Consider the following 15,508-nt stretch of genomic DNA (forward strand, 5'->3'; position numbering starts at 1 on the left):
TACGTACTTTTCCTTTTATTTATTTTATTTATTTATGTTTTTGCGCCATTTGTTCGTAAGGTATTTATTTCACAAAGTTACGATTAGAATACAATGACATGTTTTTTCCCCGCCATGTGTTCATAAGATGATAAAAAGGTTACGAAGGGAATTCATAGATCTTATTTTTTTTTTTTAACTTGTGTTCGTAAGGTGATTCAAAAAAGTTAAAATGGGAATACAGTGACTTTTTTTCCATGTGTTCGTAAAGTATTTAAAAAGTTACGAAAGGAATACAGGAACATTTTTTTCCGCCACATGTTCGTAAGTTATTTAAAAAAGTTTCGATAAGAATAGTGACGATCCATATGTTCGTAATGCATTTCAAAAAAGTTACAAAGGAACAGTGACTTATTTTCCATGTGTTCGTAAGGTATTTCAAAAAGTTATGAGCGGAATACAGTGACATTTTGAGGCGAGGCGTGGGTTGATCCGAGTAACAATTGATAAGGTGGTGAGGCGGATCTTGATACGTATGCAAAGCTAGAATAATAATAATTTCTACCAAGGTTTCTAAGATTTCCCAGCGGCGCGAGTCTACGGGGATTGGCCTCCAGATTTTATATTTATGGTGGCGCTGCTGCAGGCGTGTACTGTTTCATATTTATATTTTCATTTATTTTCAAGCATTCTTTAGACATGAAAACTGCGCCATAGACTAGAAAATCGCGTACATTAAGAAGAAAAATGAGAGGAATAAGAATTTCACATAATTTTTATCTTACTTTCATAAATATGGTGGATAAGCAAAATGTATCAAATATATTAAAAAAAATTTACGTGTAATACCAAAAACTAGAAAAAAAATCTCTCGGAAATAGTTATGCTAAGAATTAGAGAAGACTCAAAACAAGGAAGTAGAGATCTGAGTGTTAGAGGGACAAAGATAACAAGACGGATTCTGCGGATACTGAAAATAGAATGAGGAATGATGCACAGAGAAAACAACCAAAGGCGCAGCGTGTCGAAGATGCAGAAAATGAGATTGACTTTATATGGGCTCAGAAGAAGTAAGGAATGGTTCGTGAGCAGAGTAATGGATTTGAATACGGAGAGAAGAATGGGACGAGAGAGAGAGAGAGAGAGAGAGAGAGAGAGAGAGAGAGAGAGAGAGAGAGAGAGAGAGAGAGAGAGAGAGAGAGCCATGTGAAAATGTGTAGTGAGGATCAGTGACCTTAGATGAACGTGTAAGAGAAAAAAGGAGGAGAGGAAGAAGAAATAAAAATAAAAAGAAGAAGAAGAAGAAGAACAAACGAAAGAACGAACTCAACCTAAGCAAAATGTCCATAACAAACAATATTAACAACAACTACACAATTAACTCGACACTATCCCTAAAAAATCTCATCGAACAAAAAGAAAACGGAACCCATGAAAACAATAACAACCAAGTCAACGATCCACCGTGATGACAAAAAAATACCCCGAAAAAAAACAACCCACCAAGAATATAAAGTCGAGGTTATACGAAGAACATTTTCAACTGCAATATTACCGAGGAGGAAGGCGCCGAGGTTGCGTGGGAGGGTGGGAGACCAAACGACCTTTTCCCTCCCATGCAATATTTGGTGTTAACGGCGCAAGGAGACCACGTGTGATTAGATGGCGGAAAAGATTGTAAAGGGAGGAGGAGAGGGGATTGGTCGGCTAATATATGTGTGAATGGGGAAGCTGAAGGGCGCGTGAATGAGAGAGAGAGAGAGAGAGAGAGAGAGAGAGAGAGAGAGAGAGAGAGAGAGAGAGAGAGAGAGAATGTATGGAAAGATTTGGTTAAGAGATGGAGGACGCATTCTAGGTTCTGGTTGCTATGGAAACGTAATTCTCTCTCTCTCTCTCTCTCTCTCTCTCTCTCTCTCTCTCTCTCTCTCTCTCGTGGGTTCACTTAAAGGTCATATTTCCATCAAAATACAAGCAGAGGGCCTTTAGGCGAGAGAGAGAGAGAGAGAGAGAGAGAGAGAGAGAGCACCTTACCTCCCTCCTTCCCTCCGCCTCCTGCTGTCTCTTCTAACGCTCACTAAAAGCTTTGTCTAATCTCCTTGCTCTCTCTCTCTCTCTCTCTCTCTCTCTCTCTCTCTCTCTCTCTCTCTCTCTCTCTCTCATAAACGGATAATAAAGGCGTAGATATTTATAGATATTATTGACTTTCGTATGATGTGTGTGTGAGAGAGAGAGAGAGAGAGAGAGAGAGAGAGAGAGAGAGAGAGAGAGAGAGAGAGAGAGAGAGAGAGAGAGAGAGATCAGTAGTAGTCAGAAGCATCACATCACTTCATAAGACATGATATTAATTTTGACAAGTCTGACATATTTTCCTTATTAAGTTTTCTTTAATTTTTTTCCTTCAAATTTTCTGTCAACATTTTACATCTCAGCGATCACCGGTTCATTGGTTCATTCGTCTGCTTCACTCACGTTCGAAACCTTCACACACACACACACACACACACACACACACACACACGTAAAGGAATGTAAATGAAATGAAGGAAAGACTGGATAAATATAGGTGTAGCAACATCATTATACTAATATACAGATCTTCCTCAAGTCATCTATATCATAACAAAATACATATATAAGGTCAAGTCTTGTAACCTCCTCCAACACACACACACACACACACACACACACACACTGGGAAGGGGATAGATAGTTCAATGACCACAGTGCATTACATAAAAGGAAAGAACAATATAAGGATTAGATATCACAACTTTATAAATATTTCCAAAGGTGACAATAACAGATAATGTGAACCGTAATACATACACACACACACACACACACGCGCGGGAATCGAACACCCCGCGATATATCAGCAACCTCACTTTGTACCAACGAGCCACCAGTACCTGCAGGATCGGGTTTTCCTTAACTCCCTCTCAGGCCCTTCGAGTGGTTCATCCTGGTGACCATCTTCGCCAACTGCGTGGCGTTGGCGGTCTACACGCCCTACCCCAACTCAGACTCCAACTCCGTCAACGACACACTGGTGAGTACCGCGCCCCTTTGCAGCATTGGCGCCACATACAGTATGAGTGTTGGTGAAGTGTTCCTATTATGCACGCCAAACTGCGTTAGTCGTTATGGTCACACACACACACACACACACACACACACACACACACACACACACACACACACACACACACACACACACTTCATTTAAATACCGTTCCCGAAAATAATGATGTCATATTATGCAAGATGTTTCAGTAAAAAAAAGTCAACATCAGACAGCTGTTTATCTGCACCCATCACCACACCCCACCCCCAGCTCGCCTTGGTGCTCGTGTGGCGCTAGCACCCTCTTAAAACAGTTTATCTATTCATGTATTAATTCTGCTCAGTTTACACAAGTGGAAATAAATCACTAGACTTGTGTCATCACTTCTTTTGGCAGTGGCACATGAGGTACTCAGCTTTAGGTGAATCATGTATGAGTCATTCTCTAAGTACCTACTAACTGTTCATTTTTAGCAGAGTTGTTGAGTACTTGAGCACTGTGTGTCCTGGTGCAGTGTGTGCGTGGTGAGCGCGGCATCAGGCTGATGAGTTATGCAACATAATCCAATATTCCTTTCAAGACTAGTTTAACCTACATTTTTTTTCACTGCAATCTTACATTATATCGATACTTCCAAGTAGAACGTTGTGATATATGCGACACATGCTCGCTTATAAATTATCCATTGACTAGTTATGGAATTAATGTATTTTGAACATCAGTGGGGGAGTCATTATATAGTTACATAACGCAGGATTTGTTGAATCTCTACACGTGTGAATTAATCATGAGTCAGCTGTGAACCACACACGAAGTGTGACACCTCCACGTTTTCAGAACTCATGAGTCAGTCAATACTTACACAACTCTGAGTCACATTTTCATTATTCATTCAATATAAGCGTGACTATAGGAACATTAATGCCACGTTTACTCAGTTATTGGCCCGGGCTTTAAAGTCACAATTCAGTTCAGTTCATTGCAGGAGAATTTCCTCAACCAGCCCACATTCTTGCCACGCAGACACACTTGCTGTCTTGGGCCAGACGTGCGGTGAGTGACCCGGCAAAAGATGACTTGGCTAATCGGTAAAGTTCTTGCCTTATGTCTGCTGATCATGATTCGATCCTAACATAAGGTCGATTGACTGCTTAATTAATTAACACATTGTAAATTTAAAAGGAAAATGTAGCATACACTGTCGGCGCCGTGTAGTGCAGTGTTAGCTGGTCAGGAAGGTTTGGTGGCGCTAAACACCAGCCTTGCACCCTCACTGTCGCTTTCGCAAAATGAATTAAGAGTTCAGTGATCTCTAATGGGAACACCGTGAAGGGGATTGGACTGTCCCTTTTATCCTCGATCCTTCATAATGAATGGCCAGCCCCCGCTCCCTGTATGTGTGTGTGTGTGTGTGTGTGTGTGTGTGTGTAACATTTGTCAATTTTTATCTAATAGACTGTATGATAATCCGAATAAGTATGTGTGGTCTCTGAAAGTACTCTGCATGAGAGCACAACACTGCAGCACACTGGCCACAGGCAGACCAGTGCCCAGTGCCCGATGCCCGGTGTCTGGTGCCCAATTGTCGCATCACTAATGGAGTGCCTCCCCGCAGGAACGAATCGAGATCATCTTCATGGTGATCTTCACGCTAGAATGCTTCATGAAGATCATAGCGTACGGGTTCATCCTGCACCCGGGGGCGTACATCCGGAGTGTATGGAACACCCTCGACTTCCTCATCGTGGTCATCGGGTAAGTAAAGCACAAGACCCTGCAGCCATTACGTACCATCCTTCTGTACGGTGACTTCCTCCGCTTTTACATTCATTACACCTCCCAACACCTAATAGGCTGACATGAACCAATATACTCAGTGAACATATCCATTTTTAAGTATGACCAGTACAAAATAAAGAGAAGAATGTCCCTTTATTACCAGTCTCCAGTCTCCCTTGCCTCGAACTGCTCACTCAGGAAGCACACGTGACGCCACTACACGGACAGACTCATGGGTCAGATGTACAAAACACAATACTAGAACACATTCACCTCATGTTCATATGGCTTACGTCAATACAGCCGCCTTCACTCACCAGGAAAGGAAAGACGGGCGGACTAATGGCATGTTATATACCTAACAAACACTACAGTATAATCCATCCATACAGAGTCAGACAGGATTATTAGTGATCGTACTATTTCTGTGTCGTACAATCATGAAACTTATATGAATATTATGAAGAAACACTGGTCCTGTGTAAACGTAAATAAATTAATAAATACAAAGTGTGAAGGACAAAAGGCTGATATGGCTGCAGTGTCTCCAGGAATGTGCCGCAACCTTGATTTTATAGAAGTTCATGTTAGCTTCGCACCGATCAAAAGTAAGCAAACGGCTCAAAACAAACCTGCGTGTGTGAGGCGGCGTGGCAGCTTTCATGTGTGTTATCAGCCTGTCTGTCAGTCGCCTGCCACCTTCTCTTTACGAGTTACCACAGTAGATGAATTTGTTGTTTTGAGACAGGTAGGGCAATATATTTGAGACTGTTTTTGAAGCTTTAGTATCGAGGAACATGAAGCCTTAATCGAATGCTCCGATTCCTCAATTGTAGAGAAAGGCTAGAGTTATGGGAAGTTAATTTTTTGCTCCTATTTGCAATTTGTCCTTAAATACTTTCATAAATTACTTAGATTTTATTTTCGTATCCTTAATGGGTAAATAAATGACTTAGAACAGGAGAAAATTAAGGAAGTTTCAAGAGGTCGTCGGGCCTACACGAGGCAATCTCTATGAACAAAGCAACCAAATTCCACGGCCATCCCCATCCATAAATTTGTCTAATCTGCTTTTAAAGCTCTCCATTGATGCAGCACAATCAGTAGTTACTGAGTCCGATCCATTTATTCTAAACCTAGATTTCTCAAACGTGAACCCATTATTTCTGGTTCTATCTTGGTACTAAAAACTTTGCAAATGTGACCAGTGGCGTAGTGTTAGGGAGGGGAGCACCGAGCGGGGCTAATGTCCCGGCCGGCACATTAAAGTTCTCAGGGGGCGAGACAGGCGAAGCTGCTGAGAATGTTGATGTTCATACTTTACACTTTTGCAAATTGAAGGCGCGCAAAATATTGATTTAAAGTTCATGTATGTATAGTATGATATATCTATACAGAATAAACAAGTGTATTATACCTAATCTCACATTTCTATTACTTGTGGGGGAGGGGGCATTTTCACGTTTTGCCCCATGTAAATTTATCTCTCACTACGCTACTGTTCATGTCTCCATTGTTATAACCTTTACACAGCTTAAATACTTGAGGAGATAATATTAGCTCTGTTGATTTTGGGACGTGTTGATAAAAAAAAAAAAAAAAGAAAGAAAATAGTGCAGAAATTTCTTTGTTAACCCAAATATAACATTTTCAGTCTTGCTTTGATAATCATAGTCATGGTTGATATGCTGCAACTCACCTTATCAGTGATGTGCTTGTATCTAGTATGTAGTGCTTCATTGTAAAACCTTGAATTACATGAATAGATAATCAATAATAAGTTTATAGAATAAATACCAAATACAATATTATTTTTTAATTTGAGTAGACTTCAGCCTTTAGCTCTGAGTTAGGCAGAACCTATGTTGTAATTGTTCTTTGTTATTGAAATATTATTTAAATGCCAAGACAGACTTGCTGTCCTGCATTGCTGCTCTCCTGTACCATGCATCCACCTGAAAATCATGTTCTTGACAGGTTGGTGAGCAGTGCCCTAGACATCACGATGCAGGGCAAGGGAGGGGAAGCCAACTTCGACGTCAAAGCCCTTCGAGCCTTCAGGGTCCTGCGGCCGCTCAGACTGGTGTCTGGCGTACCAAGTGAGTCAGCGGCTGTTATAAACCTGCCCCTCAGACTCATCAGTGATATGTGTAACTTATGAAAGCAGTACTGATGTAACTCCTTCATCCATAAGAATATTGGTTGTGTATACACTCATGTTGAACAGTCAAGTAACATACAACATTCCTCCCGTGAGTTCACCAGTAACGTTCCTCAATATGAAGTCCTCTGACCTGCCAAGAATCTGTCAAATATTAAGAATTCACTAGACTTGACAGATTAGAAAACTTGCCATGGAGGGAGTGTGTGTGTCTGCATGAAGGTCACACCAGGTGCCCATCTACTACTGATACACTACTAATAGTAACATGTGGCTGATGATGAATAGTAATTTCACTCTTTGTCTACAAGAATGTTGGCTTTGTACTTCTTGTCACATTGTATTGCAGTTCCATTAGGTGTTATATAGCACCTGTCATACTTTATTATCACCTGCCATCTGTTATTCATAAAATCATCATTGACATTATTGGCACTCCTTGTCTGCCTTGATGGTGGCACTCTTTTTGAATTCTGTCATTCTTCAGTGCTGAGTTCTCATGATACACTGCCATTTGTAGATTGCTCCTCCTTGCTGTCATCATTATTTTTATCATGGTTGCAATCCTTATCACTTTATCATCCTTCAGTGCAGTATTGTCATGAATTATCCCATGTGAAATCCTCCTCTTGCTTATCTTTCTCCTCCTCCTTCTTCTCTTTCTCCTTCACAAACAGCCCTGTAAGGATACCCATGCCTTTCACCATATTTATTTATCTATTTTCTTTCCATCATCTTTAGTATTTTCCCTCTCACTTCATATTTTCAAAAAAATATCTCTATGAAATTTCCTTCCCCTTACCACCACCACCACCACCATCACCACCATCATTGTGTTCTCCTTCCCAGGCCTGCAGGTTGTGCTGAACTCCATCCTGAAGGCTATGGTGCCACTGCTCAACATCGCACTCCTTGTTATGTTTGTCATCATCATCTACGCCATCGTTGGACTGGAGCTTTTCTCTGGCAAGCTTCACTTCACCTGCTACAATAATGAGACAGGTGAGAAGTAATAGTAGTAGTAGTAGTAGTAGTAGTAGTTAGTAACTGGGTTAAGAGGGAGGTTTCAATACACTTTTTTTTCAGTTTTAGATATCCATTTTGACTTTCCTTTTGAGATTTATTACTTTTGATAGTCTTTCTTTAATATTTTTGTTGTCCTTGCTCAATGTCTCATGAAAAAAGAAATAAAAGAGTTATGTTCTGCTATCTTTTCATCAGTCTTCCTTTTCTTCCTGCTCTATTTCATACCAATCCTTCATTCTTGTTTTCCTTCTTTTTTTTTTATCTTTTTGTCAGTCTCTTATGTTTCTGCTCCATATTATTCTGTTCCCTCACTGTTGTTTTCCTCCATTTGTATCTTTTCATCAGTCTTCCTTTTCTTCTTGCTCCATTTCACATCACTTAATTTTTGTTTCCCCTTTTTTTTATATTTTTATCTGTCTTCCTCACTCTTGCTTTCCTCCTTTTGTATCTTTACATCAGTCTCCCTTTTTTCCTTGCTCCCTCACTCTTGTTTTTCTCCTCTTGTACCTCTTCATCTGTCTTCTTTTTCTTCCTGCTTTACTTTGTCCTTCTCCCTCTCTCTTGTTTTCCTCTTCTTGTACCTTTTTATCCATCTTCCTTTTCTTCTTGCTCCATTTTGTACCACTCCCTCACTCTTCTGTTCCATCCTACAGGCAGCAGGATGGAGTCACCACATCCCTGCGACAATGACACTGACGGTGGCGGATTCAACTGCTCCATGCTCAATTCTGACGGGCAGTTCTTTGTGTGTCGAGACGGGTGGGAAGGACCCAACTACGGCATCACCAACTTTGACAATTTTGGGCTGGCTATGCTCACCGTGTTCCAGTGCATCACTATGGAAGGCTGGACTGATATGATGTACTATGTGAGTCTGGAGAGTATTGGTTTATTGTTGGTTATGTTGATAGAAAAATGTGAATGTGTTAGGAAGTTTTAGGGCCCTAGTGACTTCTTCTGTTGTTAATTATAGATATAGAAAGATGCAAGTGTGTTAGGAAGTTTTGGTGCTCTTAATGACTTGTTTTGTTGTTGATTATGCAGTTAAAAAGGAAGTTTACAGTGTGTTCAGAACTTTTGGAGGACTTCATGACTTGTTTTGTTGATTATGCAGATAGAAAAATACTTCTGAATGTGTTTAGGATCTATATAATTTCCTGTCTTGATGATGCGGAGATAAGAACGTCAATCAGAAAATGAGGAAAGTCACAGGAGTTGATAGATAGACACTAATGAATTGCAGACATGAAATATGAAAACAGATGTCCAGTTTTCTTTACCCGCTCAACCTCCTCCTCCTCCTCCTCCACAGATTGCAGATGCCATGGGTAACAGCTGGCAGTGGATCTTTTTTGTGTCCATGATCATCCTTGGTGCATTCTTTGTGATGAACCTCATTCTTGGTGTCCTCAGTGGGTGAGTGGCACAGCTCTGTTGCGTTGGCTTGGTCCCTGCTTAGCTCTTCATATCATTATTATTATCTTGTGTTATTTGTGCTTTTGTGTTTCTCTCTCTCTCTCTCTCTCTCTCTCTCTCTCTCTCTCTCTCTCTCTCTCTCTCTCTCTCTCTCTCTCTCTCTCTCTCTCTCTCTCTCTCTCTCTCTCTCTCTTGTTTATATCAATCTTTTATTTGTGTATCAGTATATCAATTTTTTTTATGGGGTACTTATATAGTGTGTGGGTGAATAGTCTCCTTCTCTAGTCACATGCAGATACAATTAAGCTTCATGGGATACGTGGCTACACTCTGTATTGCAAACTCTGACACAGACAATTTAATACCTGAGAACTCTTGAGCACGGTAACATGTGTACACTGTCACCATCATTCTCACTCTCTGGCTGCTCTATATCCTCTTGTCTTGCTTTATCATGAACAAATACAGTTTTACCATCACATTTCCTTGGGTGACAAAATTGCAGTGTCAGAATGTGTGGTATTGAGTAAAGTGTTATTTCCATTTGCTAAATATTTCTAGCAGGAAGGAAAAAAAAGGTGTATTATCCATAACTGTGATTGATTTTGTCCTGTCAGCAGCACTTCTATTCCTCTTGGTTCTGTGGTGCTTGTTTTAACAGGTATGATATGTGTCTTTCCCTTGTGCCGCAATATGCTTCTCTCTGATTATTTCATTATAGGCAAAATAAAATAGATAAAGGCAGAAAATAAGCTTGTTTTCTATTTTTTATTTATATATAGTATAGCATAAACTTCTTTTTTATAAGTAGAATATTGCTTGTAGTGTTGCTTATCTTTTCTTGCGGAAGCAAACTTTTCTCTTAAATTCACAACTTTTTAGGATGATAAATGCTCTTGTGAGTTTTATTTCTATGTGAGATGACTGTTGGAAGAATGTAGAGAAGTCTTGTGCTTGAAGGATAGAAGAACAGGTGATATTTTAAACACACACACACACACACACACACACACACACACACACACACACATACACACATAAAAGCAAGGTAGAAAGATGTAGGGGAAGATAGGATTGATCTTTCTTTGGAACCTGGCAGAGAGTTCTCCAAAGAGAGAGAAAAAGCACAGGCACGAGGAGACTTCATGAAATTGAGGAAAAAACAGCAGATAGAGGAAGACCTGAGAGGCTACTTAGAGTGGATAACAGCAGCGGAGGACATTGAGATGGAGGGGGAAGACAAGAAGGAAACTGATGGTAGGGAAAAAGAGTGTGGAACCATAACAAAAGATGTCTGATCCTGCCTGCTTTGTCCACACTAACCAAGGTGTTATTAGTGAAGTGTAGCCGCTGTGTATCTGGTGTATCTGCCAAGCCTTAAGTGTTGTTGCAGGAGAGGAAGTGTGTGGCTGGAGAAGATCTATGTTGCCACCACCCTTGTCCTCAGCGTTTTAGGAAGAAATGTGTTGTCATTGCCGCTGCCCCGTCTAGTCACCATAGCTGTAGAAAGATAGCCAAGCAAAACAGGAGCTACAGAGTCACTATTTTCTGAATCATAAAAGTTTACTTGCACTAAAACTTAAAATGTATCACTGGAGATGCATTCTGAAGCACTAATTTTCAACTTTGCCCTTTCCATACACACATAGTTCCATCAGTATATGTACTCTGTTATGTGTTTAGGATCTCATGAGGAACAATCCAGCCCAAGTTGTAGCTAAGGTAACATGCTCCTCTTTTGCCTGTGCTTCAGTACCAGCAACTAAAATACAATGACCAGTGACAGGCTCTTCTAACTGTATCCATGAGCGCCTCTGTTTCAGCCTAACTCGTCCTGCTCCCTACTAACCTGTGTTGTCCCTTGTCTGTCCTTCCACTAGAGAGTTCTCAAAGGAAAGAGAGAAAGCCAAAGCTCGTGGAGACTTCAGAAAACTCAGAGAGAAGCAGCAAATTGAGGAGGACCTTCGGGGTTACCTGGAGTGGATCACACATGCTGAGGACCTCGACTTGGAGGAGAAAGACGATAAGAAGGAGTCAGACGGTAGGCGTCTTTCTTCCGTCCCTTCCCGTGTCTCTATATGTCCACCACCTCCTCCTTGTCTTCCCCCTCTGTTCCTTCTTTACCCTCTTACCCTGTGTCAGTTGGTGGAGCTAGAGATGGTGGTAAGGGCATTGCTTCTCCATGTTGTTGTTGGTACTCCTTGGTAAAAATCCTTCCATGTTTTCCCCCTTTAGTTTTAGAACCTATTAATAAAATGTTAATAATAAGAATAACATGATAGCAATAATAATAATGATAGTCGTAATAAATAACAATGTGGATATTAATATTAGTGATGATAATGAAAGTAATAGTGATGTTGATTTATTTGTGATAATTGTCTCTCTGGAAATGCAGAGGGAGAAATTGTATGAGTATTCTTGCTTCATTGTATTACTCCTTCTCCTCTTCTGGCTTCTTGTCCTGGTCTTCTCCAACTGTATTTTCTGTATTTTCCTCCTCCTCCTCCTCCTCCTCCTCCTCCTCCTCCTCCTCCTCCTCCTCCTCCTCCTCCTCCTCCTCCTCCTCCTCCTCCTTGTTCTCTTGTTTTCTGCTGCTTCTCTATCTCTTTCTGCTTCTCATCTACCTTTTTTTTTCATTCTCTTCCTTCTCCTCTTCTTCCTTCTCCTTTTACTTCTCCTTTTCTTTTTCTTTTTCTTTTTCTCCTCCTCCTCCTCCTCCTCCTCCTCCTCCTCCTCCTCCTCCTCCTCCTCCTCCTCCTCCTCCTCCTCCTCCTCCTCCTCCTCCTCCTCCTATTCTTCCTGCTGTTCTTTATAGAGTACTACTAAATACTGTAGGAATTTTTTTAGATATAGATTTCCAATAATAATTATAGATATAAATAATTATCATATTGATATATACAAGTCTGTAATAATTTTTGTTGTAGTTTGCTATTTTACAAAGTTAATTTACCATAACTTGACATAGACCACTGTAGGGTTTTCATTAATGAGTGTTGTCTTACAGCAGGTTCAGGCTGATATACTTGCACAGGACATTAAACATTGAATAATATCTAGAAAATTAGTCATATTTTCAGTGATTTGTTCTTTAACCTCACAAAATGGCCCTTGATGTGGCTTGTTGTTTTAACTCTTCCACTAAACCCACCTTGCTAACTAACTAACCATACACATTAATTTGTTTGTTTACATAAAGCCAGCCAATTAAATAACGGAACATTTCTTTCTGTTTAATAATAACAACCGCTGATAGCCATGCCTAATCCCCCCAAATGTTATTTATTTTTTACTTTTTTTTTCTACTAAATCTTAAGTTGAAAAATTAATACTAAGTGTGGATGAAACAAAGGTATGAACTAACCATTTGCTAACGTCTGCTGGTAACCTTGATGAGGCCCCGGCCATAGTCATGCATTCATAGTTGTTCAGCAATGCATTACTTTACTACATTCTTTGGCAATGGTGCATTTTACTCTTGTCTCAGTAATCATTGCTATTTGAGTCATCATCCTGCTAAATCACTCACCATCATCACTGCCATTACAGTTTTCATTGAAGTTATCACCATTATCATAACAACAACCACCACCACCATCACCATCACCATCACCATTACCATTACAATCATCATCACCTCCACCTCCACCTCCACCCCCCCCCCATCAGTAGAGGGTTGATGAGCTGCTGTCCACACCAAGCAGTCTGGCTGGTGTGTGCATGTGGCTGTGTGAATGATCAAACAAGCATAAGCTGCTCTGGAAGGCCAATCTATTCATCCCATCATCCATCTTTCCATCCATCCATTCATCCATCCATCCACCCTTCCATCCATGAGCCCGTCCATTGGCTGGCTGTAGAGGCCTAGTACTGTAGACTTGAGGCATACAACATTTTCTCCACATCTCAGTGCTGGCATTGTGTCCAGGCTTTGTGTTGAGGACCCGGCGCCAAGAGGTTGTTTGTTGCTGTGTTGGCCTCTGATCTCATCACTAATGTACTAATTTTGTTCTTGGCTTCATTGATAGCATGCAGTAGGAAAAAGATTAATATGTAATGATGGTAATGAAAGAAGCATTCTTATTATTTATTATCAGATTCACAAAGAACACAATTTCCCTTCTATACACACTATAGTATGAAAATGTTATCAGATGCCAGATGTTTGTTGACATTATTAATTTATCTATTGTTACTGGAGTGAGTGCCATGCATTTTATATATATATATATATATATATATATATATATATATATATATATATATATATATATATATATATATATATATATATATATATATGCATAATGTATATATATATGTGAATATATATACACACACACACACACACACACACATATATATATATATATATATATATATATATATATATATATATATATATATATATATATATATATATATATATATATATATATATATATATATATATATATATATATATATATATATATATATATATATATATATATATATATACACATTCACCAATATATGAAATAAATTCTGGTTGTGCTGTCAGTTTTGAGTATTATGCACCACCCCACCCCTCCATGCTCCCCACCCTCCATCCCACCCCAGGCCAGTGTGTGAGGTGCGGGCATGTCAGTGTCACTCTCTTAAGGTGTCCAAGCTCTGAAGAATCACTGTTGTCAGGGTACCTTTGGTGTGTGGTGGACATGTCTGGCTCAGCCAAGGATGTGTAGCTCACTTGTGTGTGTTTGGCAGCAGCTTGCAGCATTGAGCAGCTCCAGACTGATCCTTGCTGTCCCAAAAGTGCCCTGACTCTTCTCCTCTTTGAAACAAGTTCATTGATAAACAATAGATAAAGAGATGTCATGAGTCTATTCCTATCAGTTAAAGTTGATGTGACTTACTATTGTTTACACAGTATTTCCTTCGCTACTCTGAAATATGCCTCCTATGCCCAATTTATTATTATTTTTCAATGTATTATCTGTAGCCGATGTAAGTTTGTACCCCCTCCCCCACAAAGGTGCAAGAGCAAATTTCAGTTTAAAAGTGACCCTCCATGGATTAAAGTGCCAGAAGCCAAAGTTCTTATGTACAATATCTTAATGGTTGTATGCATAACCAATTTGCCTTTTATTTACCATTATGAGTTGATTTTTTTTAAGTAGATGCTCACATTTTTTGGCCTCATACTATCCTAGTTTTCACCTGACTTTGTTGTTTCCTAACCGAGCCTTCGTCCCTCAGCACACGGAGGCTCCGTGCTGCTTGCCGGGACATGCTGCTCCTCCGCCTCACTCTGGTTCACCACTCACTGAACCCACGCTAGGCCAGCTCTTAGTGAGCTGAGTGCTGAGAATCATTATTAGTAACTGGAATATCTCACTCTTGCAGTTTCTTTGTTGGTTGTTGACCTAAACTCACCAGAATAAAAGAATTAAGATTACTGATTTAAAATTTTTTTTCAAAAGATTGTATTTTGTCTTTTCCTAGACTGTGTGGCTAACAGATCATTGCCACTTTAAGACACTTCATAAATGTCTAATCCTTCCATGGTCCTACAATAACCTAATTTTTATCATATGATAAATATATCCTTAAATTTTAGTTATAATTATCCCTTCTTATAAATATTATCCATACAAACTTGAAATCTAGATTCTTCTATCATTTACTAAAGCATGATATCTAGAAACATTCCTACTGTACCTCCAAAATCATGTTGATCTGATCTGTGATACAAATATCAGTTTTCTCTGCTTTCCAAGTATTAACAGAGACTCAGTGGTGGTGAATCAGTAGTGCACAGGCAGACTGGAGAGGCAGAGGTGAAGGTGGAAACCATCATAACAAGATGACCCTTGCTTGGGGTGGCCTAACCTAGGAGAGGGTTGTGAGGGGAGCTGGTCCAGTCATTCTCTTTTCTTGTCACTGCGAGGGGCATGTGGGGGCTACTTGCCTGCCCACAGTGCTCTCAGGCAGTGATGGTCCAGCTGCCATGTTTCAAAAATTCATTGAGCTTCAGCGTTCCCTTTATAGATCCAACTATATAGTTAACATGCACTCTTAGCTCTCGTGTCAATCAG

General features: G+C 39.9%; 1 protein-coding gene across 50 annotated transcripts in view; it reads left to right on the top strand.

The window, feature by feature from the left end:
• LOC123503122 (muscle calcium channel subunit alpha-1-like) overlaps nucleotides 1–15,508 on the top strand; it is a 230,015-nt gene that overhangs the window by 130,039 nt on the left and 84,468 nt on the right. For 45 of the 50 annotated variants that reach the window (XM_045252615.1, XM_045252618.1, XM_045252580.1 and 42 more), the window contains 7 exons: nucleotides 2,923–3,028; nucleotides 4,659–4,798; nucleotides 6,800–6,921; nucleotides 7,833–7,985; nucleotides 8,663–8,877; nucleotides 9,322–9,425; nucleotides 11,306–11,466. In XM_045252615.1, coding sequence (XP_045108550.1) covers nucleotides 2,923–3,028; nucleotides 4,659–4,798; nucleotides 6,800–6,921; nucleotides 7,833–7,985; nucleotides 8,663–8,877; nucleotides 9,322–9,425; nucleotides 11,306–11,466 — 1,001 coding nt within the window. Of the gene's footprint in view, nucleotides 1–2,922; nucleotides 3,029–4,658; nucleotides 4,799–6,799; nucleotides 6,922–7,832; nucleotides 7,986–8,662; nucleotides 8,878–9,321; nucleotides 9,426–10,524; nucleotides 10,683–11,305; nucleotides 11,467–15,508 lie in introns of all 50 variants that reach the window. The other 5 variants (XM_045252571.1, XM_045252595.1, XM_045252600.1 and 2 more) reach the window with 1 other exon arrangement.

Source organism: Portunus trituberculatus, chromosome 13, assembly GCF_017591435.1.
Source record: "Portunus trituberculatus isolate SZX2019 chromosome 13, ASM1759143v1, whole genome shotgun sequence".
Lineage (NCBI taxonomy): Eukaryota > Metazoa > Arthropoda > Malacostraca > Decapoda > Portunidae > Portunus > Portunus trituberculatus.